Here is a 26,539-nt window from a genome sequence, read left to right as displayed (position 1 = left end):
GCTCAAGTTCTACGTGACCGTGTGTTTAACTTTTGTCTACTCAATAGTTTTGTGCAGCGAGCCATATAAATGAACAGGTGTTCTGTTATGCCATACTCAGAGCATTTCAGAATGTCTTCTGTGATGTTCAAGGTTTCTATGATAATGAACACAGATGGTTGGTATTTAAAGATATTGCATTCATAACATTCAAAGAAGATGCTGACGTAAAAGAGAAGTTCTCAGCAAGCATAGCACCACCGAAGCCTTTCAGGAATGTGAAGTGTGCTAAAACATGGAGGAGTGCAAAACGGTTAACTTGTGCCTTCCATGGAATTCCCTAGGATAATGCTGGTACACCCTATAAAGATACGGTGACTTCTTTTCAATTATTTAACTGCACGGATACCATCATTTACATCAAAGGATGTGTGGAATCCACAAGTTTGCAGCTATGAGAGACCTAGAATTCTACGTGTGCCCTGCTCTCCATTCATTCAAGAAGAAGAAGAAATTTCAAAATAGTGTTCTGTCTGTTTACCAAAATGTAAAATTACTTTTAAATTGGACGAGGAATAAATGGACAGTTACCTTACATTCTGTGTACCTTTTTTCACTGATTTCACCCTACTCACACTTTGATAGCTATATATTATGCAATTCTGTCCAGATACTGTGCCTCTAATACTTCTCAGTCATACGTGGTACAATTTTAGACATATGTGCTAATGTCTCTGGAAGTGGACACAGTCACATTCCGCATGATCTCACAACCTAATATATGCTGCATGATAGGCGAAATCTCATACAACCAGTACATGTTGTCGTTGTTGTTGTGGTCTTCAGTCCAGAGATTGGTTTGATGCAGCTCTCCATGCTACTCTATCCTGTCAAGTACTGCAACCTATGTCCTTCTAAATCTGCTTAGTGTATTCATCTCTTGGTCTCCCTCTCCCTCCCTCTAAACTAATGATCCCTTGATGCCTCAGAAGGTACGTTGGTGAAAATACGATAGTTCTGCAGCCAACTTCAAATGCTAGTTGTCAAAATTTTGCCAGTAGTGTTTCGCGAAAAGAACTTCATCTTTTTTCCAAGGATTTCCATTTGAATTAACGAAACATTACCGATATTAAACATGTAAGGGTGAGGTTTGTTTTTTGCTTATTCTTGAATTGAGAACAACTGTGTGAGCTGAAATGACAAGTTTAATGTCGCAATATTTCTCACCAAATTACAGCTTTTCACACAGTTTTCAACTCGCCAACATAAAAACAGAGCAATGAAAAACGCATCTCGCCAACATCAAAAAGTGAAATAAGTTTATACACGACAATGTTAAATATTAACTCTCTGAAAGAACATTAATCTTAAGCACAATATTATGAAAGTTTAATTGGAAGTTTCTTTACATTAATCCTGCGCACAATAATATGAAAGTTTAATTGAACGTTTCTTTACAAAACACATACGTTATGATGTTGGTCAGTACTACGAAGATCGTCCTATTCCAGTTCAAAGTTCGGTATTATTTAGGATGAAAATCAAGTCTACGGTGATTGGTTAGTCAAGCGACCAATTTGAGCGTAAGATTACCAAGGCCGCTGGAGTTTACAGTGGATGCAAGCTGGTGAACCAACAAAGTTTACGTCTCTGCACGCGGTGTTTACCTTAAGCTGCGACGTGCTGCTGTCTGCAAGGCCGCTCTCTCCCACTGAAATTCCTACAAAACTAATCTGGCCTTTGCTGAACTTTCCAGCAGAAACTTTCCCTATGTTTCTTGTTATGCGAGAAAACCTGTACTCAGCCCTAGTCTTATTATCTGGCGATATACACCCACATGGTTGGAGCAGTGTGAATATTATAGTGCCCTCTCAGTTCTCGCAAGAACAATAAACTAATTTGGCTGGTTCGTTTCTCCACAGTTGGGAGCTAAACGTTGCTACAGCTAATTTTAGCTGGAGTGCAGCTGCTGTGAACACAATGTCCACACAAATTTCCTCTCTGCATCATACGGAGCGTTAAGCGCTCCATTCTGCACTTGAGTCCTCCACAAAATTTCTCTCTTCTCCTATTCATGGCAGAACTGCCTCGCTCCACTTGGCTTCCTTTTTGACATCATGGCTGTTTTCGAAAAATAGGAGCATTCCTCTTATTTTGTAGAAACTCTCTCTACCAATCGCAAACTTCAGTGTTTTTCTCCTTCCTAGTGCGTTTCCGCCAATTGGACGTTTTGTGCCCATTCTAGACGCCTAAAGAAACATTGACTTTTCCGCGTGTCACACTCGCTGGTGAAAATGCGTCACTGCCTTTTGTTCATATCCCGTTGGAATTCCGAAACGCAGCTTTCTAAAGCTTTTTTTCTTTCCCTTGTGCAGACCTGCCGCTACATCCGTCCTCCAGCCTGAATCACCTGGCCCAGGGTCGCTGACCTTCCTCCTGCCACCCCTTTAAGTGGTTTCCGTCGTAACTCACACAGCGTGGCTTCGCTATGCTGTTCCGGGGTTGGCTTTTCAAAACTAAAAGCGATTCGTATTCCCTGTTCCACCTTCCACATGCAGTGTATAGGAATGGTGTGTTAATTACCATCGATTGACTGTCATCCCTTTTTGCATTACATATTGATAGGCATATGTTCTCATAAGTGTCGATTTACGTTAGGTGTCATCTTCACCTTCTCATTGCGATTTGTAGAGGTCTCACGTAAGGTGCGAATCTGACCATTTATTCTGCCACCTTACAAACATCATGGCGGGTTGTTTCGATTGTGATCTGCGGAACATGCAAGAAAAGAAAAGAAACTAATCTAAACTCTCCTGTGACGACGCAGCTTTGATTAGTTCCTGGTAAGAGTGTGTGCCGTGCGCAGTCGTTTTAAGAGGACGCTGGTAGGTGGTAGAGCCGGCCTACATTACTTTACTCACCCTGATGCCGGGGACGCCACACTTCCAGCCGGGCTCCATCAGGAAGCTGGCTGCCCTCTGGATGCCTACTGGTGGACGCAGGTTCCTGCCACGCAAACCAAATCCCACTATTGTGCAGGTTTTCTTCCAGTTCGATGGGTACCTACAAGGCAACAATCAAAACCAGACACTTGGACGTGCAGTTACTCAAATTTCTATGTGAAAGCTTTTAAAGCTCTTTAAATAGAACAAACGTTACTACACTACTGGCCATTAAAATTGATACACCAAGAAGAAATGCAGATGATAAACGGGTATTCATTGGACAAACATATTGTACTAGAACTGATGTGTGATTACATTTTCACGCAATTTTGGTGCATAGATCCTGAGCAATCAGTACCCAGAACAACCACCTCTGGCCGTAATAACGGCCGTGATACGCCTGGGCATAGAGTCAAACAGAGCTTGGATGGCGTGTACAGGTACAGCTGCCCATGCAGCTTCAACACGATACCACAGTTCATCAAGAGTAGTGGCTGAAATATTGTGACGAGCGAGTTGCGCGCCCACCATTTACCAGACGTTTCAATTGGTGAGAGATCTGGAGAATGTGCTGGCCAGGGCAGCTGTCGAACACTTTCTGTATCCAGAAAGGCCCGTACAGGACCTGCAACATGCGCTCGTGCATTATCCTGCAGAAATATAGGGTTTCGCAGAGATCGAATGAAGGGTAGAGCCACGGGTCGTAACACATCTGAAATGTAACGCCCACTGTTCAAAGTGCCGTCAATGCGAACAAGAGGTGACCGAGAGGTGTAACCAATGGCACCCCATACCATCACGGCGGGTGATACGCCAGTATGGCGATGACGAATACACGCTTCCAATGTGCGTTAGCCGCCAAACACGGATGCGACCACCATGATGCTGTAAACAGAACCTGGATTCATCCGAAAAAAATGACGCTTTGCCATTCGTGGACCGATGTTCGTCGTTGAGTACACCACCGCAGGCCCTCCTGTCTGTGATGCAGCCTCAAGGGTAACTGCAGCCATGGTCTCTTAGCTTATTGTCCTTGCTGCTTCAAACGGCGTCGAACTGTTCGTGCAGATGATTGTTGTCTTGCAAACGTCCCCATCTGTTGACCTAGGGACCGAGACGTGACTGCACGATCCGTTACAGCCATGCGGATATGATGCTTGTAATCTCGACTGCTACTGATACAAGGCCGTTGGGATCCAGCACGGTGTTCCGTATTACCCTCCTGAACCCACCGATTCCATATTCTGTTAGCAGTCATTGGATCGTGGCCAACGCGACCAACAATGTCGCGATACGATAAACCGTAACCACGAAAGGCTACAATCCGACCTTTATCAAAGTCGGAAACGTGATGGTACGCGTTTCTTCTCCTTACACGAGGCATGACAACAACGTTTCACCAGGCAACGCCCGTCAACTGCTGTTTGTGTATGAAAAATCGGTTGGATACTTTCCTCATGTCAGCTCGTTGTAGGTATCGCCACCAGCGCCAACCTTGTGTGAATGCTCTGAAAAGCTAATCATTTGCATATCACAACATCTTCTTCCTGTTGCTTAAATTTCGCGTCTGTAGCACGTTATCTTCGTGGTGTAGCAATTTTAATGGGCTGTTGTGTAAATAGAAATTTAAGTGTTCATTTGTTCAAAATCGTATATCTTTGAAATTTGTTCACCGATTACTTTGAAATTATGATACCACGTTGCATTCGAATTTGTTGCTCTTGTAATGTACCCAGTGGAGCACCATATGCACACTGCCAGAAAAAATTAGTACACCTGAAAAGACGACGCCGATTTATTTCGATCCGATGACGGTGTATGGCACCTACTGATAATGGTTACAACGTCGTCCACGAAAAGATAGCATAGTGGCATAGGCACTAGAGGGTCATCTGTGTCTATCTTATAATAGGAATGCTCACAGGTAGAAGGCTCAGTGTGGTGCAAGCCTCGTAGTGTCCTGCTGTCGGCAGGAAAGAACTAACAGTCAATTTGAACACACGTTATTATAATTAAAGAAAAAACGGCTTCTTGGAACACACTAAGTGTGATATATTGATTATTCCCTGCTGCTGAAGTGCTATCTTGAAGCTGTGAGAAAGGAGGACAGGTGCTCCAAGGAGCGGAAGCAGAGATGATGCTGAGGGCAGACAAAAGTAGGAGAGATATTGTTACATGAAGTAAACCGTAAGGGGAGAGCCTTGCGAAAATGCAGCCCCCCCCCCCCTCCCCCAGACGCGGTCCCAGGGCGTTAGTTACTCTTCAAGGAATTAACATGTAACTTCATATGTCGTGTAGACGCTGTGGTACGTTGCCACGGTAGAATTTTGTAACCAACAGTCATGTATTAGCGTATAAAGCCAGCTTGATACCAGCCCTGAGAACAGCAACGTCAGTAGGCTCACAAGGGTTAGACAGAGAGCGAAAACGCCAAAAAACTGTTGACCTAGCAGTCTCTACTCTGGGGAGCCCGAGGGGCGGGGCTAAATGACGTATAACAATAATGTTGCAAGTCTTGTTTGGCACAGCAGTTACGCTTAGCTTTCAGCTGAACATTGTTGATACCAAATACGGACTTAATGCAACTGCATTAACATCCCCGCCTTAGGAGCAGTAGAGGGGACCTAACTAGACCGTGATTGGCAGGCGCCTCCAAGAGACCTGCGGGATTGGCTGGGTGGCTTTAAGTGGGAAAAACAGTGCCCCCACGCGACTCTTTAAAACCCCTGGATGCCGCATTTTGGCGGAGTTCTCAGTCAGACGATCTTGGCGCCGAATCCGCGTCCGTCGACTCCAGCCTCGGTCCAGCTCCACGTAAATCTGATCTCTCACTTGGAGTGTCTCAGTGATCACGGTCACATTCAGTATGTATTGTTTTGCAACTAACTCGTTTCCTTAAGATGCTACTAGTGTTTTCTACGTGGTTAGCATCCACTCCTGGGACTTCCGCACTGGCTTCTGTTGTAACAGTGTTATTTTTTTTATAACGCTATAACTACCCTCCAGTGTATTAGTTACTCATGTTTGGAATCAACAACTATTTGAAAACCCTGTTTGTCCAAGAGTCTCCACAATGAGTTCCCTACCAAGTCTCACCACCTACATTTCTAGTAAATGCCTGTACCAGTGTTGTCTCGGATAGAAGAAAATAATTAAATGCCTTCTCTGTGAATTGTCCTTCTGCCTTCTGTTCTGTACTGCTAGGGAGCGCAGACTGACCAGTAACCCCTTTTTTCCCCTCTCCCACCTATGTCAGGACACGACATAAGTTTTAAACGCAATAACAACAAGAAAACCCCACATCTCTTGTGCTGGCAAGCCATATAAGGAAACAAGACAATAGGAGAAAACATTGACCAAAATCTACTCTACAAATTACAAAATACAACGTGCTACTACAATGCTACGGCGAGTGTATACAATGTCAGGGCCGGCGAAAGTACTGGCCGAAGCTGTTCGTAGCGGTATGTAAACACTGCCGGTCTGACTGTCTGGGCGAGCTTACAAAGATGGGTCGATGGAGTGCTACATGAGTCATATGAGTTCCAATTGGTGGAACACTGTCACATATTGTCTGGCGTGGTAGTTCCGTTTTTCTTTGGAAAGCCTGTTATTGTTCATATCCGCTGTAGATGTTTCTCTCTGTGCTCCTGAAAGTAGGTTGGCAGCCCATCTTGCGTGTCGGTTGTGCGGGCCCTCTAACTAATGAGGGGCCGTTACGACAAGCCTGCGAAACAGGCATTCAGCCACGCCACACAGACACATTCGTGCTTGCTATAGCCAGCTGAGAGAGTTTGAAAGAGGTCAAACTGTGACCGATTGGTGGTATGGTCCTATCAGAGAACTGCCACACGAGATGGATGTGCGCCAGCAGTTGTGCAACAAAGCTGGTACCAGTGATCACGTGCACATTCTCACACTCGTAGACGAGGTTCTGGACATCCATTCAGCACAGATCCGCCACGATCGTCGTATTTTAAAGGTAGCAGTGTCAGATTGTACAGCTACCACAGCACAGGTAAGGGGTCCTGTGAGTCCAGGTGTGTCAACACAAAGTGTTGTGAACCGGTTATTATAGCAGTGGGATTATGAATATGCACACCTCTAGCCCAGCTTCCACACACGCAACAGCATAGACGTGCATTGCTCAACTGGAGTCACCAGAGGATCACGTGGAAGATGGAATGGCTCGCTGTGGTCACCAGCGATGAAAGCAGATTCTGCCTCCTGTAACACCTACAGCGCCTCTCGGTGTTGGAAAAACAAAAATAGCTCCCAAATTAGCTCTCATGTCCTTAAAATATCAATTTACAAAATGACCCTAATCCCTCCACAAGTAGCAATTACGAAAAATAAATAAAAAACAAATAGAGGGAAATATTTAGTATAGAAAGCAAAAGAAAAGAAAAGGAAAATTTGATTATAAATCTAAAACATGGGAAAACAGTAGAAAATATTAAAATATTAGTTATTCCAATACGTAAGAAAATTAATATTATATTCATAGAACATAGGTCTGGGACACCAAAGACAGTGTTTATTAAAGTCAAATAGCCATACGTTGTAATACCGATACTCCAGTCTCTAGTCTGTTCTAGTTCGGAAGTTATTTAGGATGTACAGCTTTAGAGTACAACAATTGGCACTTTATTAAACTAGGATCAAGAACAGATCATGACGAGATTGTTTTTGAGGAGCGTCAATTCAAGACTTTAATTTGGACATTTATCAGATTACATAAACGTAAAGGTGAATAGTAATCGCTTTGCCTTTAATGTCAATTCGTGTGAATATTTAAACGCTTTACTGTATTGAGAATTTTAACCGGAATCGGACTTTGAATTGTGATAGTGGGAAACTTTAACTTCACGCGACTAGTGTTCATAGTTAATGACAGTGTGCGGATATTAAACAGAAACAACTTATTTACCGAAAGTGACAGGACAGTATCTAACATCTCTGATGCTAGCGGGAATCCTACTTAGACATTTAATTAAAGAACTTATTTGAATGAGACCGTATGAGCGAACCTATTAATTAATAATTCTTGTCGATAAACTGATGTTGTTAATTTGAAACATAATACAAGTCTTGAACATTAATTTAATTTAGATTAATAAACGTTAAGGTTACGTGACCTATGCCAAGAACAAATTAGCGATTCGTAACTAAAACAACTGAACGAAAGGTTAAAGTGTCGTCGTCTGTAAACATTGGTAGTAAAACTGCTGAAGATTTTTTCTTTCAGACTTGGGAAGACTATACGTGTAGTGACCTACGTTTAACATTGGGTTTTAAAAGTAATCAAACTGATACTTAGCCGGGCCAATATTAAATAAAAGTAAAACTCTTCAATGACAATCAATGTGTAAAAAATAGAATCAAACTTTCACCTATTAGACGAAAAAGCGAAAACAGAAAAAGGGCTGCTACACTGCGCGAAAGTGATGATCGTTTGCCTGTACGTTGTAGGTCTGGTGAGCATCGTTTCACAGAGTGCAGTTGTCCAAGACACACTGGTCCCACCCAAGGCTATGTTCTGGAGTGCGATAAGCAACAACTCACGTTCATCTTTGGTGTTTCTGGAGGAGATGCTAACCAGCGCTCGGTAGATACAAAATGTTGTTAGAGCCATTCTTTTACCGTTCTTGCAATAGGAAGGGGATGTGTTGTTCCAACAGGATAACGCTCACCCGGACAGTGCCCATGAAATTTAACGTGCTCTGCAAGAAGTGCACCAACTTTCCTGGCCAGCACGATCTCTGGACTTGTCTCCAAATGAGCACGTGTGGGAAATGATGGGATGAGAAATGACATGTGTGGCTCGTCAACCAACAACACTTACAGACCTACGCGAACAAGTCGAGCAGGGGTAGAATAACATATCACAGGACTGTATTCGCCATCTGTACGATCGAATGGATGCCGCAGTCAGTGACAGGATTGCCGGCTGTGCGTGTTTCAGCTGGGGTCGATTACTGGTACCTCAGAACCGTTTGTGCTATTGATGTGTGTATATAAGTGCTCATTTCACTTATTCCAACAACATCGTTGCAACAATAAATCTTAAGTGAATTGGAAACCTCTACAATAGTGTACTAATTTTTTCTGGGTGTGTGTTACGTAAACGTATATGAAATAATTATAGGGGAAATCTATATGAAAATCTAAATCATCGTTCACTTAAAATCTTAAATCTCCGAAAGCTCTTCACTGAATGATTTGTAAACCGCGACACAACGTTGCATTCGAATACGTGCTTATTTTTTGTCACTAATTATTTACAATTAAATAGGTAACATGTGAAGGGTGAACACTAATAACAAAAATTTCGATAAATTCTTGACCGATTTAATTAAAATGTTCACACAATACTCTAGTGAATATCTTGACGGTCATAAGCGATATACTTTTAATACAGAAGTATGTATATGTAATATGTAAAGCGGAAACATTCTAACCAGAAATCTCAAAAAAGTGCTCCAGAGATGTATTTTAAATCTTTACCTGAAACTGCTATAAACGGTTGGAAACGGACAACTTATACATTCTGACAAGCACAGACTCTCTCTCTCTCTCTCTCTCTCTCTCTCTCTCTCTCTCTCTCTCTCTCTCTCTCTCACACACACACAAACACACACACACACACAAATATATATACACTATGTGATGAAAAGTATCTGGACGCCTGGCTCAAACTGACTTACAAGTTCGTGAAGCCCTCCATCGGTAATGTTGGAATTCAGTATGGTGTTAGCCCACCCTTGGCCTTGATGACAACTTCCACTCTCGGAGGTATACGTTCAATCAGGTGCTAGAAAGTTCCTTGGGGAATGGCAGCCTATTCTTCACGGAGTGCTGCACTGAGGAGATGCATCGATGTCGGTCGGCGAGGCCTTGCACAAAGTCGGCGTTCCAAAACATCCCAGAGGTGTTCTATAGGATTCAGGCCACTCCATTACAGGGATGTTATTGTCGTGTAACCACTCCGCCACAGGCCGTGCCTTATGAACAGGAGCTAGATCGTGTTGAAAGATGCAGTCACCATGCCCGAATTGCTCTTCAACAGTGGGAAGCACGAAGGTGCTCAAACATCAATATATGCCTGCGCTGTGATAGCGCCGCGCAAAACAACGAGGGGTGCAAGTCCCCTCCATGAAAAACACGACCACACCATAACACCACCGCCTTCGAATTTTACTGTTGACACTACACACGTTGGCAGATGACGTTCACCGCGCACTCGCCACACCCACACCCTACCATCGGATGGCCACACTGCGTACCGTGATTCTTCACTCCACACAACGTTTTTTCACTGTTCAATCGTCCAATGTTTATGCTCTTTACACCAAGCGAGGCGTCGTTTGGCATTTACCGGCGCGATGTGTGGCTTATGAGCAGCCGCTTGACCATGGAATCCAAGTTTTCTTACCTCCTGCCTAACTGTCACAGTACTCGCAATGGATCCTGATGCAGTTTGGAATTCCTGTGTGATGGCCTGGATATATATCTGCCTATTACATTTTACGGCCCTCTTCAACTGTCGGCGGTCTCTATCAGTCAACAGCCGAGATCGGCCTGTACGCTTTTGTGCTGTACGTGTCCCTTCACATTTCCACTTCACTATCAGATCGGAAACAATGTACCTAGGGATGTTTAGGAGTGTGAAAATCTCGCGTACAGATGTATGACACAAGTGACACTCAATCACTTGACCACTTTGGAAGTCCGTGAGTTCCACGCAGCGCCCCATTCTGCTGACTCACGATGTCTAATGACTACTTAGGCCACTGATATGGAGTACCCGGCAGTAGGGGGCAGCACAATGCACCTAATATGAAAATGTATGCTTTTGAGCGGGGCCGGATACTTTTGATCGTAGAGTATATGTGCAATGTTGTTAGCAAACTGGTAACTTGTATTTATCGCTTATCAGTTTATGATTAGAAACTATACAGGAACTGATTTTGCAGTAACAAGGCTCAAACTCAGAGAGAAAAGGAAAGAGGAAATGGGCAGAAGGGTGAGAGAAAATGGGCATACAAAGCGGAAAGGAGCAGATCGACAGAGAGAAGAGGCAGTAGCAGATAGAGAAAGGATGGAGGAGAATATGGACAGAGAGAGGGGGCAGAAGGTGATGGACAGAGAGATGGGTGTGACAGGGGACAGGAGGACACAGAGAGAAGGATGGAGGAGAATATGGGCAGAGAGAATGGGGAGGAGGTGATGGACAGAGAGATGGGTCTGAGAGTGGGCAGGAGCAGAAAGAAAGTGGAGGAGAGTATGGACAGAGAGAGGGAGAGGAGGTGATGGACCAAGAGATGGGTGTGAGAGGGGGCAGGAGGAGATAGAGAGAAGGTGGAGGAGAATATGGACAGAGAGAGGGGAAAGGAGGTGACTGACAGAGAGACAGGTGTGAGATGGGGCAGGAGTAGCTGGAGAGAAGGTGGAAGAGAGTATGGGCAGAGAGAGGGGGGAGGCAGTGATGGACAGAGAGATGAGTGTGAGAGGGGGCAGAGAGAAGGTGGAGGAGAACATGGACAGAGGCAGAGGGAGGAGGAGGTGATGGACAGAGAGATGGGTGTGAGAGGGGGCAGGAGTAGAAAGAGAGAAGGTGGAGGAGAATATGGGCAGAGAGAGGAGGAGGAAGTGATGGACAGAGAGATGGATGTGAGAGGGGGCAGGAGGAGACAGAGAGAACGTGGAGGAGAATATGAACAGAGAGAGAGGGGAGGCAGTGATGGACAGAGAGATGGATGTGACAGGGGCAGGAGTAGATAGAGAGGAGGTGGAGGAGAACATGGACAGAGAAAGAGGGAGGAGGAGGCAATGGACACAGAGATGGGTGTGAAAGGGGGCAGGGGTAGATAGAGAAAAGGTGGAGGAGAATATGGACAGAGAGAAAAAAATGGCTCTGAGAGCTATGGGACTTAATATCTATGGTCATCAGTCCCCTAGAACTTAGAACTACTTAAACCTAACTAACCTAAGGACAGCACACAACACCCAGTCATCACGAGGCAGAGAAAATCCCTGACCCTGCCAGGAATTGAACCTGGGAACCAGGGCACGGGAAGCGAGAACACTACCGCACGACTACGACCTGCAGACGGACAGAGAGAGGGGGAGGAGAAACTGGATAGAGGAAATGGTGTGACAGGGGGCAGGAGGAGATAGAGAGAAGGTGGAGGAGAATATGGGCATTGAGAGAGGGAGAATGTGATGGACAGAGAGTTGGGTGTAAGAGGGAGCAAGAGATAGAGAGAAGGTGGGCGATGATATGGACAGAGAGAGGGGCAGGAGGTGATGGACAGAGAGATGGGTGTAAGAGGAGGCAGTAGGGGATAGGGAGAAGGTGGAGGAGAATATGGATAGAGAGAGGGGGAGGAGACGATGGACAGAGAGAGGGGTGTGAGAGGGAGCAGGAGGAGATAGAGAGAAAGTGGAGGAGAATATGGAGAGAGAGTGGGGGGAGCATGTGATGGATAGAGAGATGGGTGTGAGAGGGGGAGGACTAGATACAGAGAGATTGGGAAGGAGATTATGAAAAGGAAAGGGGGAGTAGGAGAGGGAGAGAGGGGGGAGGATGAGGAGGTGGACAAGGAGAAGGAGGATGTGAAGATGGACAGAAAAATGGGAGGGAGGAGAAGGAAATTAGAGATTATATCTAATTCTCCGCATATTAAAGACGTCTGCCTTCTCTTTTCTTCCTTTACCATTAATGCAGACAGTCACCCAAACACGTGACGAAGAACAGCTTGTTTCAAATAAAGTCGGAGGGAAAGATGAAAAGATAATATTTCATTAAAGGTGATTTCACCACGTTGTGAAACAGGACTAAAAAATCCAGAATATTATCTCCTAATCTCATAATCTGTGGTTGTAAATTTTTAACAGTTATGGAAATGGAAATGCCGCGTGGCTAGGGCCTTCCGTCGGGTTGACCGTTCGCCTGATGCAACTCTTTCGAGTTGGCGCCACTTCAGCGCCTAGCGTGTCGATGGGGATGAAATGATGATGATACGAACAACACAACACCCAGTCCCTGAGCGGAGAAAATCTCCGATCCAGCTTGGAATCGAACCGGTGCCGTTAGGTATGACATACCCTGGCGCTGAATACTCAGCTATCAGGGGCGGACTGAAATTGAAATTGAAAGTAGCAATACTGTTTTCAAATGTTCCTTTACAAAGGAAAACTCTGGATAATTGTCTCAATTTAATCCTTGTCCCACTGAAAATATGAGTGAAGTCAGTGTTAGTGTCAGTGCTGTTGAGAAACAGCTGAAATCGTTAAAACTGTACAGAGCTACTGGGTCCAATAGAATCCCTATCAGATTCTATACTGAATTTGTGGTTGCGTTAGTGCTTCCTCTAACATAATCTATCGTACATTCCTCTAACAAGAAACCGTGCCCATTACTTAAAAAAAGGCACAGGTCACGCCTGTGTACAAGAAGCGTAGTAGAAATGATCCATAAAACTACTGTCGAAATTGCTTGAAGTCGATTTGTTTTGGAATCTTAGAACATATTCTAAGCTCAAACATAATGAGATATCTTAAGCAGAACAAACTTCTCCAAGCCAGCCAGCATGGATTCCGAAAAATATCGATCATGTGTAACTCTACTCACACTTTTCTCACATGACATACCGAAAGCTTTGGATCAAGGCAGCCAGGTACATGCAGCGTTTCTTCATTTCCGAAAAGTATTTGACCCAGTACTGCACCTACACTTATCGTCAAAAGTTCAACCATCTGTTGTATCAAGCGAAATTTGTGGCTGGATTGAGGACAGCACGTTATCTTGGATGGAGAGCCATCATTAGATGTAGATGGGACTCTTATTCACATATGTAATAGCTCTCTGAAGCAAGATGTTTCCCAGATAGACCGAAGTATGTCATTGTTAAACCACTGCATAAAAAGGGGATTCTTCTGATCTCAACAACTGCCGCCCAATCTCTTTTCTGACTGCCTTATCCAAAATTCTTGAAAAAGTAATATATTGTACAATAGCTTCACACTTTTGTAAAAATAAAGTTTTAACAAAATGTCAGTTTGGTTTCCAGAAAGGTTTTTCAACGGAAAATGCTATATATACTTTCACTAATGAAATATTAAATGCTCTGAGTAACCGGAAGTCACCTGTTGGGGTTTTTTGTGATCTTTCAAAGGCTTTTGATTGTGTAAATCATGGAATACTTCTAGATAAGCTCAAGTACTGTGGTATGAATGGGACAGCGCTCAAATGGTTTAAATCATACCTAACTGGAAGAGTGCAGAAAGTTGAAATAAGCAGTTCACATAATGTAAAAAAAAACTGGTGATTTCTCGAACTGGGTAACAATTAAGAATGCCGCAACGTCCGGTCTTGGGTCCTCTGCTGTTCTTAATACATATTAATGACTTGCCATTCTATATTCACGAAGATGCAAAGCTGGTACTTTTAGCAGATGATACAAGTATAGCTATCACACCCAACAGACAAGAATTAACTGATGAAATTGTAAACGATGTTTTTCAGGAAATCATTAAGTGGTTCTCTGCAAATGGGCTCTCATTAAACTTTGACAAAACACAGTAAATACAGTTCCACACAGTAATTGGAATGACCCCATTAATAAATATAGACTTCGATCAGAAATCTGCAGCTAAGGTGGAATATTCAAAATTTCTAGGTATATGCATTGATGAGGGGTTGAACTGGAAAAAATAGACTGAAAATCTGATGAAACGTTTGAGTTCACCTACTTACGCTATTAGGGTCATTGCAAATTTTGGTGATATACATCTGAGTAAATTAGTTTACCACTCCTATTTTCATTTTCATCTTCTGTACGGCATCATATTCTGGGGTAATTCATCATTGAGTAAAAGAGTGATCATTGCACAAAAGCGTGTCATCAGAATAATTGCTGGAGCTCATGCAAGATCATCCTGCAGACACTTATTTAAAGAGCTAGGGATCTTCACTGTAGCCTCACAAAATATATATATATATATATATATATATATATTTATTGTGAGGCTACAGTGAATATATATATCTATATATATATATTCATTAATGAAATTTGTTATTAACAATCTGAACGAATTCAAAAGTAATAGCAGTATACATGGCTACAATACTAGGAGAAAGGATGATCTTCACTACTCAAGGTTAAATCTAACTTTTGCTCAGAAGTGGGTAAATCATGCTGCCACAAAAGTCTTTAGTCACTTACCTAATAGCATCAAAAGTCTGACAGATAGCCGTATAGAATTAAAAGGAAATTAAAAGAATTTCTGAATGGCAACTCCTTTTATTCATTAGATGAATTTTTCGACAAAGTGAGTAGGTAATTTCCCCACCCACCAACCCAAAGAAAATTAAGTGTCATCTAATACTTTGTGTAATGTAATAACTTGTGTAGACAACTTTTATTAACCTGACACGTTCCACATCATTACGAAGTGTCATATTCATGATCTATGGAAGAAGTACTAATCTAATCTAATGTAATCTAGAAGTGTGGTAACTTTGGGTATGCCCCAGCGAAGTGTATAGGGGCGCTTGCTGTTCATGTTATATATTAATGATTTTGGAGACAATATTCATAGTAACCTCAGACTGTTTGCAGATGATGCAGTTTTCTACAGTGAAGTACTGTCTGAAAGAAGCTGCATAAATATTCAGATCTTGCTAAGATTTCAAAGTGGTGCGGAGACTGGAAGCTTGCTCTAAATGTTCAGAAATGTAAAATTGTGCACTTCACAAAAAGAAGGAACGTAGTACCTTATGGCTGTGATATCAGTGAGTCACAGACGCAATCGGCCAACTCATACGAATACCTGGGTGTCACACTCTGTAAGAATATGAAAAGGAATGATCACATAGGCTAAGTGGTGGGTAAAGAAGATGATTAACTTCTGTTTATTGGTAGAATACTGACGGAGTGCAGTCAGTCTACAAAGGATTTTGTTTACAAATCATTTGTGCGACAGATTCTAGAATTTTGTTCAAGTGTATGGGACCCACACCAAATAGGACTGAGAGGGGATAGTGTACAAATACAAAGAAGGGCAGCACGAATGGTCACAGGCTTATCTGTGGGAAAGTGTTTCAGACATGCTGAAGAAACTTAACTGGCACATTCTTAAAAATAAACTAGCCTGAGGAAGTCTACTTAGGAAGTTTCAAGAACCAGTTTCAAATGATGATTCTATGAAGATACTACAACCACCTATGTATCGCTCATATAGAGATCATGAAGACAAGATCAGAATAAATACAGCACACATAGGAGCATTCAAACAATCATTCTTCCCGCGCTCCATACATAATGTAACTGGAAGAAACCCTAACAAGTGGTACAATGGAATGCACCCACAGCCACGCTCTTCACATTGGCGTACTGAATATGAATTTAGATGTAGATGTAAAAGTTACGAGGTTCAGCTAAAAAGTAGTGCCTGCAAATTTTTATGTGATACGTCTTAAAGCTCTTTAAATAGAACAAACGTTACTACACTACTGGCCATTAAAATTGCTACACCAAGAAGAAATGCAGTTCATAAACGGGTATTCATTGGACAACTATATTATACTAGAACTGACATGTGGTCACATTTTCACGCAATTTGGGTGCACAGATCCTGAGAAATCAGTACCCAGAACAACCACCTCTGGCCGTAATAACGGCCATGATACGTCTGGGCATTGAGTCATACAGAGCTTTGATGGCGTGTACAGGTACAGCTGCCCATGCATCTTCAACACGATACCACAGTTCATCAAGAGTAGTGACTGGCGTATTGTGAAGAGCCAAATGCTCGGCCAACATTGACCAGACGTTTTCAATTGGTGAGAGATCTGGAGCATGTGCTGGCCAGGGCAGCAGTCGAACATTTTCTGTACCCAGAAAGGCCCGCTCACGACCTGCAACATGCGGTCGTGCATTATCCTGATGAAATGTAGAGTTTCGCAGGGATCGAACGAACGGAAAACCACGGATCGTAACACATCAGAAATGTAACCTCCACTGTTCAAAGTGTCGTCAATGCGAACAAGATGTGACCGTAACGTGTAACATATGGCACCCCATACCATCACGCCGGGTGACACGCCAGTATGGCGATGGTGAATACACGCTTCCAACGTGCGTTCACCGCGATATCGCCAAACACAGATGCGACCATCATGATGCTGTAAACAGAACCTGGATTCATCCGAAAAAATGACATTTTGCCATTAGTGCACCCAGGTTCGATCCGTTACAGTTATGCAGATAAGATGCCTATCATCTCGACTGTTGTTGATACAAGACCGTTGGGATCCATCACGGCGTTCCGTATTACCCTCCTGAACCCACCGATTCCATATTCTACAAACAGTCATTGGATCTCGACCAACGCGTCCAGCAATGTCGCGATACGATAAACTACAATCGCGATAGGCTACAATCCGACCTTTATCAAAGTCGGAAACGTGATGCCACGGATTTCTCCTCCTCACACGAGGCATCACATCAACGTTTCACCAGGCAACGCCGGTCAACTGCTGTTTGTGTATGAGAAACTTTCCTCATATCATCACGTTGTAGGTGTCGCCACCGGCGCCAAACTTGCGTGAATGCTCTGAAAAGCTAATCATTTGCATATCACAGCATGTTCTTCCTGTTGGTTAAATTTCGCGTCTGTAGCACGTCATCTTCGTGGTGTAGCAATTTTAATGGGCAGTAGTGTAGTAGTGGAGAGATGTACGTGGGTACAACAAAATCAACGGTCAGCAAATGACTAGAAGAGCACAAAGGTAGTTGCCGAAGCTGGGAGATCGATGAATCACCTATTGCAGGACACTCTTTGCAGCCAGGAGACCACCTCATTCATTTTAATAGGACTCAAGTACTAGCGGACTCCATGAAGGACTATACAGTCACGCCATATAGATGGTAAAACACCCCAGGAATTTCAGTAGGAAGGAGGAGGGCACGAAACTGAATAATATCTGGATTCCGGTGCTGAGGAAGATGTGTACTAGTCTTCCATTATGAGGCGATAGCAATAACGGATGACAGCACTCGTCAATGTCAGTTGCGCTCGCGCACGAGGTGCAAGAATAAAGTAATGAGAATGATTTTCTTTGCAAGATGTGGCAACCATGCAGGCGTGCGTAAATCAATATCTTTGACTTTGGGCTATAAGCTGCTTCTAGTCCAAGCAGCACATTGATGCAACTGCTCAGTCGTGTGTTGTGCTATAATAAGTTAAGACATGTTTGTGTTTCTTGTCACGCAAATGGAACTGCATAATATTGCGCACCTATCTCCATGAACCATGGACCTTGCCATTGGTGGGGAGGCTTGCGTGCCTCAGCGAAACAGATGGTCGTACCGTAGGTGCAACCACAACGGAGAGGTATCTTTGAGAGGCCAGAGTAATGTGCGGTTCCAGAAGAGGGGCAGCAGCCTTTTCAGTAGTTGCAGGGGCAACAGTCTGGATGACTGACTGATCTGTCCTCGTAACACTAACCAAAACAGCCTTGCTGTGCAGGTACTGCGAATGGCTAAAAGCATGGGGAAACTACTGTGTAATTTTTCGCGAGGGCATGCAGCTTTACTGTTTGGTTAAATTGGTATTAAAATCCATGGAGAAGAAATAAAAACTTTGAGGTTCGCCGACGCCATTGTAATTCTGTCATAGACAGCAAAGGACTTGGAAGAGCAGTTGAACGGAATGGACAGTGTCTTGGCAGGAAGATATGAGATGAACATCAACAAAAGGTAAACGAGGACAATCAAATGTAGTCGAATTAAGTCGGGTGATGCTGAGGGAGTTAAATTAGGGAATGTGACACTTAAAGTAGTAAATGAGTTTTGCTATTTGAGGAGCAAAATAACTGATGATGGTCGAAGTAGAGAGGATATAAAATGTAGACTGGCAATGGCAAGGACAGCTTTTCTGAAGAAGAGAAATTTGTTAACATCGAGTATAGATTTAAGTGTCAGGAAGTCGTTTCTGAAAGTATTTGCATGGAGTGTAGTCTTGTATGGAAGTGAAACATGGACGATAAATACACTCCTGGAAATTGAAATAAGAACACCGTGAATTCATTGTCCCAGGAAGGGGAAACTTTATTGACACATTCCTGGGGTCAGATACATCACATGATCACACTGACAGAACCACAGGCACATAGACACAGGCAACAGAGCATGCACAATGTCGGCACTAGTACAGTGTATATCCACCTTTCGCAGCAATGCAGCCTGCTATTCTCCCATGGAGACGATCGTAGAGATGCTGGATGTAGTCCTGTGGAACGGCTTGCCATGCCATTTCCACCTGGCGCCTCAGTTGGACCAGCGTTCATGCTGGACGTGCAGACCGCGTGAGACGACGCTTCATCCAGTCCCAAACATGCTCAATGGGGGACAGATCCGGAGATCTTGCTGGCCAGGGTAGTTGACTTACACCTTCTAGAGCACGTTGGGTGGCACGGGATACATGCGGACGTGCATTGTCCTGTTCGAACAGCAAGTTCCCTTGCCGGTCTAGGAATGGTAGAACGATGGGTTCGATGACGGTTTGGATGTACCGTGCACTATTCAGTGTTCCCTCGACGATCACCAGAGGTGTACGGCCAGTGTAGGAGATCGCTCCCCACACCATAATGCCGGGTGTTGGCCCTGTGTGCCTTGGTCGTATGCAATCCTGATTGTGGCGCTCACCTGCACGGCGCCAAACACGCATACGACCATCATTGGCACCAAGGCAGAAGCGACTCTCATCGCTGAAGACGACACGTCTCCATTCGTCCCTCCATTCACGCCTGTCGCGACACCACTGGAGGCGGGCTGCACGATGTTGGGGCGTAAGCGGAAGACGGCCTAACGGTGTGCGGGACCGTAGCCCAGCTTCATGGAGACGGTTGCGAATGGTCCTCGCCGATACCCCAGGAGCAACAGTGTCCCTAATTTGCTGGGAAGTGGCGGTGCAGTCCCCTGCGGCACTGCGTAGGATCCTACGGTCTTGGCGTGCATCCGTGCGTCGCTGCAGTCCGGTCCCAGGTCGACGGGCACGTGCACCTTCCGCCGACCACTGGCGACAACATCGATGTACTGTGGAGACCTCACGCCACACGTGTTGAGCAATTCGGCGGTACGTCCACCCGGCCTCCCGCATGCCCACTATACGCCCTCGCTCAAAGTCCGTCAGCTGCAAATACGGTTCACGTCCACACTGTCGTGGCATGCTACCAGTGTTAAAGACTGCGATGGAGCTCCGTATGCCACGGCAAACTGGCTGACACTGACGGCGGCGGTGCACAAATGCTGCGCAGCTGGCGCTATTCGACGGCCAACACCGCGGTTCCTGGTGTGTCCGCTGTGCCGTGCGCGGATCATTGCTTGTACAGCCCTCTCGCAGTGTCCGGAGCAAGTATGGTGGGTCTGACACACCGGTGTCAATGTGTTCTTTTTTCCATTTCCAGTAGTGTAGTTTAGACAATAAGAGAATAGAAGCTTTCGAAATGTGGTGCTACAGAAGAATGCTGAAGATTAGATGGGTAGATCACATAACTAATGAGGAGGTATTGAATAGAATTGGGGAGAAGAGGAGTTTATGGCACAGCTTGACTAGAAGAAGGGATAGGTTGATAGGACATGTTCTGAGGCATGAAGGGATCACCAATTTAGTATTGGAGGGCAGCGTGGAGCGTAAAAATGGTAGAGGGAGACCAAGAGATGAACACACTAAGCAGATTCAGAAGGATGTAGGTTGCAGTAGGTACTGGGAGATGAAGAAGCTTGCACAGATTAGAGTAGCATGGAGAGCGGGTTCGATTCCCGCTGGGGCCAGGGATTTTTCTCTGCCTCGTGATGACTGGGTGTTGTGTGACGTCCTTAGGTTAGTTAGGTTTAAGTAGTTTTAAGTTCTAGCGGACTGATGACCATAGATGTTAAGTCCCATAGTGCACAGAGCCATTTGAACCATTTTGAACCTCGAAAATATCCTCCGCAGATCGGGACGAAATTTGGGTTTTAAGGTGAAATACATTCGACCACGGCATAATAGCAGGGGCTTCTGTTATTTAAAACATTCTCGTTTTTTTTTGCTGCGTCAGTTCGGGATAAAATCTCAAGCTTTCGGCGATAGCACCCATCGTCGTCGTCAGGAGGAACTGACTGACAGAAGCACTCGAACAAGTCATGGAACACATGAACAGCATTCATCTGAGCGTCCGGTTCACTGTCGAGATGGAGAAGGAAGGATGGTTGCCTTTCTTAGACGTTTTAGTACATCGACAGTGGACGGGCGTCCTGGCCACACCGTGTACCTCAAGCTGGCGCATACAGATTTTTACCTTATTGCACAGAGTTTCCATCATCCTGTTCAGAAGACAGCTGTTCTGAACACGTTGGTATATTGAGCAAAAACCGTTTCGGACGAGGACCACTTGAAATCTGAAATTAATCATCTGAAGTACGTGTTCCGAAAGAATGGCTATAAAGGCAGCGTTCTCCAAGAAAAGGAAATGTGAAAATGCTGCACAGTCACAGGGTGAAACACCGATTGCGGTTATTCCTTCTTGTGGTGCTATATCCAGAAAAATAGGAAGAGTCCAGAGACGATGGGGTATAAGACCGATTTTTCGTCCTCCTAAGAAAATGAAGTAGGTAATTCGTCCTCTTAAGGACAGTCTCGACGTCAGGGTCCTTGGAATTTATAATACCCCTGCGAGTGTGGAAGCAATTATATAGGTAAGGCCATTCGTACCGTTTCCGACCTCTGTGCAGAACACCAACGGCATATTAAAAATAGAGAACTGGAGAAATCAGTCGGCCGCTGTGGCCGAGCGGTTCCAGGCGCTTCAGTCCGGAACCACACGGCTGCTACGGTCGCTGGTTCGAATCCTGCCTCGGTCGGGCATGGATGTGTCTGATGTCCTTGTGTTAGTTAGGTTTATGTAGTTCTAAGCCTAGGGGACTGATGACCTCAGATGTTAAGTCCCTTAGTGCTTAGAGACATTTGAACCATTTTTTTTTTGTTGAAGAAATCGGCAATAGCCTATCACAGCCTCACGAACAAACATAAAATACTATTCGAAGAAAAAAAAAATTGTCCCATGCCTCCACATACTGTGATTCTGTTGCTAGGGAGGCTCTTGAAATAAGAATGAGAGAGAAGAACTTTAACTGTGATAGCGGATGCTATCTGAGTGGTGCATGGAAACGAGCACTGTATGCAGAGAAGCAGCAGAAACATTTCTTTCCCGGTTTACAGTCCTACAGAAGCAGTGGCGACACCAGAGCAGACATTGACACCGTCTGCAACAGCAGTACGTAATCGCCGAGCAATCAGAAGCCGACCAATCAGAAGCCGTCTACAGGTTATGAAAGGCCACCAAAGAAGCAGTGAAGACAGTCAGTTACTCCTGACGATGACGATAGAGGCTATCGTTGTAAACTTGAGGTTTTATCCCGAACTGACGTGGCAAGAAAACGGAGAATGTTTTATATATCAGGGTCGTCGCAAAAGTCTTCATTCTCACTTTTATTATTTTGAGACTTATTCATAAAAACATGAGTTAAATGGCTTTGCCTTCTGTATCCGCCTTCCTTCCCCCACACGGCTCCTGCATGAAATCATCCCCTTCCCCAAGCTCTTCCTGTTCCTCCAACATCTCTGCATCCTTTACACTGTCTGCAGGCTTGATGCCCCCCACCCACTGATTTCCTCAGTCCTCTCCAACCCCTGCCCATTGCCATGCTTCTATCGCTGTATCCCTCCCTATCTCCACCTCCACACCCTCGATCTCCTTCATCATGGCAATTTCGAGCAACTTCCGCTCCTGGATGATAAACTTCGCCATGAGAAATACCCTTCCTTCCAACTATAACCTGGCCTTGCCCTCCCTCCCCTTTTCCTCCCCCATCCTTCTCCCAGAGCGGATTTTCTTCTTTCCCCCCTGAGTCCCTGCACCCCCTCTTCAGCTGTTTTCCTCTCCTGTCGCTTCCCTTCCAAGCCCTCCTTCGGTGCGTCCCCCACCTCATCCCCTTTCTCTCCCCTCCTCCTCACCTCCTTCCCCCTATTCCCATTTCCCTTGTCCCCCTCCCTTCCCATGCAGATCCTCTCAGGTTTTTATTCAGTGTCAGTGTGCTACGTTAGTGTTGTGTTTCGGTGCCGTTCTACAGTGTCATCTAGTGATGTGGGTTTTAATTGTGTGCTCGACCTGTTTATTGTCCATGACAGTTCCTTGCTACACCACCCGTTGTGTGGCTGTTTTACTCATACTACGGACTTTTATGCTCTGACCATACTTTCCCTGGTGCCTTTTAATGTAGTGTGTGTGTGTGTGTGTCTGTGTGTATGACTAACATACATTTTTAGATTTTTACCTCCAATTAACAGTCACCACTTTGTATGTCTTATTTGCTTCTGTTCCACCTTTTTTGTTTCTATATTCCGCCATGTTATCTCCTTTATATTGCTTTTAAATGTCTTCCTGTCTACACTCCTGGAAATTGAAATAAGAACACCGTGAATTCATTGTCCCAGGAAGGGGAAACTTTATTGACACATTCCTGGGGTCAGATACATCACATGATCACACTGACAGAACCACAGGCACATAGACACAGGCAACAGAGCATGCACAATGTCGGCACTAGTACAGTGTATATCCACCTTTCGCAGCAATGCAGGCTGCTATTCTCCCATGGAGACGATCGTAGAGATGCTGCATATAGTCCTGTGGAACGGCTTGCCATGCCATTTCCACCTGGCGCCTCAGTTGGACCAGCGTTCGTGCTGGACGTGCAGACCGCGTGAGACGACGCTTCATCCAGTCCCAAACATGCTCAATGGGGGACAGATCCGGAGATCTTGCTGGCCAGGGTAGTTGACTTACACCTTCTAGAGCACGTTGGGTGGCACGGGACCGTAGCCCAGCTTCATGGAGACGGTTGCGAATGGTCCTCGCCGATACCCCAGGAGCAACAGTGTCCCTAATTTGCTGGGAAGTGGCGGTGCAGTCCCCTACGGCACTGCGTAGGATCCTACGGTCTTGGCGTGCATCCGTGCGTCGCTGCGGTCCGGTCCTAGGTCGACGGGCACGTGCACCTTCCGCAAACCACTGGCGACAACATCGATGTACTGTGGAGACCTCACGCCCCACGTGTTGAGCAATTCGGCGGTACGTCTACCCGGCCTCCCGCATGCCCACTATACGCCCTCGCTCAAAGTCCGTCAACTGCACATACGGTTCACGTCCACGCTGTCGCGGCATGCTACCAGTGTTAAAGACTCCGATGGAGCTCCGTATGCCACGGCAAACTGGCTGACACTGACGGCGGCGGTGCACAAATGCTGCGCAGCTAGCGCCATTCGACGGCCAACACCGCGGTTCCTGGTGTGTGCGCTGTGCCGTTCGTGTGATCATTGCTTGTACAGCCCTCTTGCAGTGTCCGGAGCAAGTATGGTGGGTCTGACACACCGGTGTCAATGTGTTCTTTTTTCCATTTCCAGGAGTGTATTTATGTCTCTTGGCCGAAGAGCAGCGCTTATGCCGCTGCCAGTCCGCTTTTGATGGGGCATGGAAATGATAATAAAGGGAAAAGACGGGAACGTAGGTCAACATAATACATTGATCATATTGTACCTCGTGTTAGTAAAGTAGAGTGTTTTGATAGACAGCTAACAACATTGAACCAAGGGCGATGACTTGGTTTTAATTTTGCCTTTTCAAAAATGGATAATCTGATCTGACTGTGATTAATACAAATGACAGTGGTTATGAACTGAACCCTGAACCAAAGTACCATAATGCATTTAAATTGGACAATAACAGCTGCTGCAGTGGGAGCACATTAAAGTAAGAGAAATTCACTCTAAATATTTCTAGTGCTGGTGCTGCAAATCAGCGTACGCATGTAGAAAACAAGAAATGCAGCAGCCAGTTTGCTTTGGCGTTGGGTCAGGTGGCAGACATCTGTCTCTTCCTCTTGTCTAGATCCATCTTCGCTTTCTCACTCCAAATCCAAAACCAAATCACCTCCTCAGTTCACAGCCAAAATTCAACCTCATACCTCCGCAGTTCACGTCTCAACTTCTGCTCCTCACACTGTACTCAAGTCCTCAGAAAGCGCCTAGTGGAATTTGCTCCAGGAAGCAACTGAGAATTTGGAAAGCACTCCCATACCATTTGTGCATCGCTTCATGTACAGTACAGTCTCCCTCCCGAAGACAGGTAAAAACAACGGACTTGGGAAATTCCAGCAGGACAATGTGACTTCCCACACATCCATAATTGTTACAGAGTGGGTCCAGGAACATTCTTCTGAACCTATCGACATTGTAAGATGTTGTGGTCTCCTGGCCTTCATTGCTAACATATTCCACCCTCACAATCATATTCCAGGCATCAAGACGCTTCATTCGAACCGAAACTCGATAAGATAAAGTCAATGTTGTATGAATTGATATAAACGATATGCAAATAACAAGTAAGCGCACCGGGGTTGAAATACTTGAGGCTGGCGTACACACATACATTCCAGACATGACAGTCACAGGAGCTTTTAGTTCGGGAGAGAAACCGCCCAATGGGACGCCGGTCCCTTCAAAGGATGACCCAGCCTATCTATGCTGGTGACCGCCCATGGAGTGGACAGCATGTGCCCGTGGGAAAGGAGGAACAACCCCATGTTTGGCTTAAAAGCAAATTCCTCTTAATTGTGTGGGAGTAGCCAGCCTACGCATTCTTTACACATAGCATGCAGTTTCAGAGATTTTCACAGGGGGACAGCAAACACCAAACGCCAATGCTATGGATTTCCGGATTGGTCGCCTTAAGTGAAACATCATTCTCCCGTTTTAGAAGAGCAATGCTGATTGGCAGACGATATTTCTGAGGCCTTGAGTTGAAGGAGTAATGGAAGAGACCGAAAGATATACCCCTTCACGTCTGGCGTGGAGAGGCGCCGTTTCATTGTCGTTCTTGGAGCGAGAACATGGAACGAGAGCGTGCGCGCTCGTACGTGTACTCAAAGAGCGAGGAACAAGTCTCTCCTCAGTACTTCACTGGGAGAGCACCTCTGTCGAAAGCGAATTGAGTGCGACTCTATATTGAGTCATTGCGATTATGCGCTGTTCACTGTGTTGGCCGACATACTTATTGTGCGGTGTGAAAGGGCAGAGTTATAGTTAAACGCCTGCGAGTGAATTTTTGAGTGACATCATGGTGGACTGGTTATCTGACCAGTGTGCCACGCCAATAGTTAGACTAGGGGCGAATAGGAGTCATTGACTTCATCAAGGCGTAGGGAGAGTTTGATTGGCGAAGGTCAATCCAGATAGAACGAGAGTTATATTATTTGTCAGCAGCGAGCGGCGCAGACAGCAGTCATCGCAGCTTATGGTATCGTGCGCTACAGCTATTGCGAGCCCCATATTTCCTCCACAACAGTACACTTCACTTCATTTCACACACGACAGCCAGACCGTACCTAGCAACATTCTAACGGATAAGTTTAGTAGGCGCGGCTCTCAGCCATTCTGGCAAGTCAATAACAATCTTAAACTTTGTATAGAAATTTCATTAGAGAATCCTATCCTTGACAGGTAAC

The 26,539-nt window shown here is 45.0% G+C and overlaps 1 protein-coding gene across 1 annotated transcript in view; it reads right to left on the bottom strand.

Moving 5' to 3' along the window:
- Nucleotides 1-26,539, bottom strand: part of LOC126292297 (trypsin I-P38-like) — a 77,377-nt gene that overhangs the window by 12,880 nt on the left and 37,958 nt on the right. Inside the window, exon 3 of the mRNA XM_049986221.1 lies at nucleotides 2,901-3,042. Within this exon, the coding sequence (XP_049842178.1) occupies nucleotides 2,901-3,042 (142 nt within the window). The remainder of the gene's footprint in view (nucleotides 1-2,900; nucleotides 3,043-26,539) is intronic.

The sequence above is a fragment of the Schistocerca gregaria genome, chromosome 9 (assembly GCF_023897955.1).
Source record: "Schistocerca gregaria isolate iqSchGreg1 chromosome 9, iqSchGreg1.2, whole genome shotgun sequence".
Classification (NCBI taxonomy): domain Eukaryota; kingdom Metazoa; phylum Arthropoda; class Insecta; order Orthoptera; family Acrididae; genus Schistocerca; species Schistocerca gregaria.
Note: the sequence above shows the minus strand (reverse complement) of the source record. Positions and strands in the feature narration are given on the sequence as shown.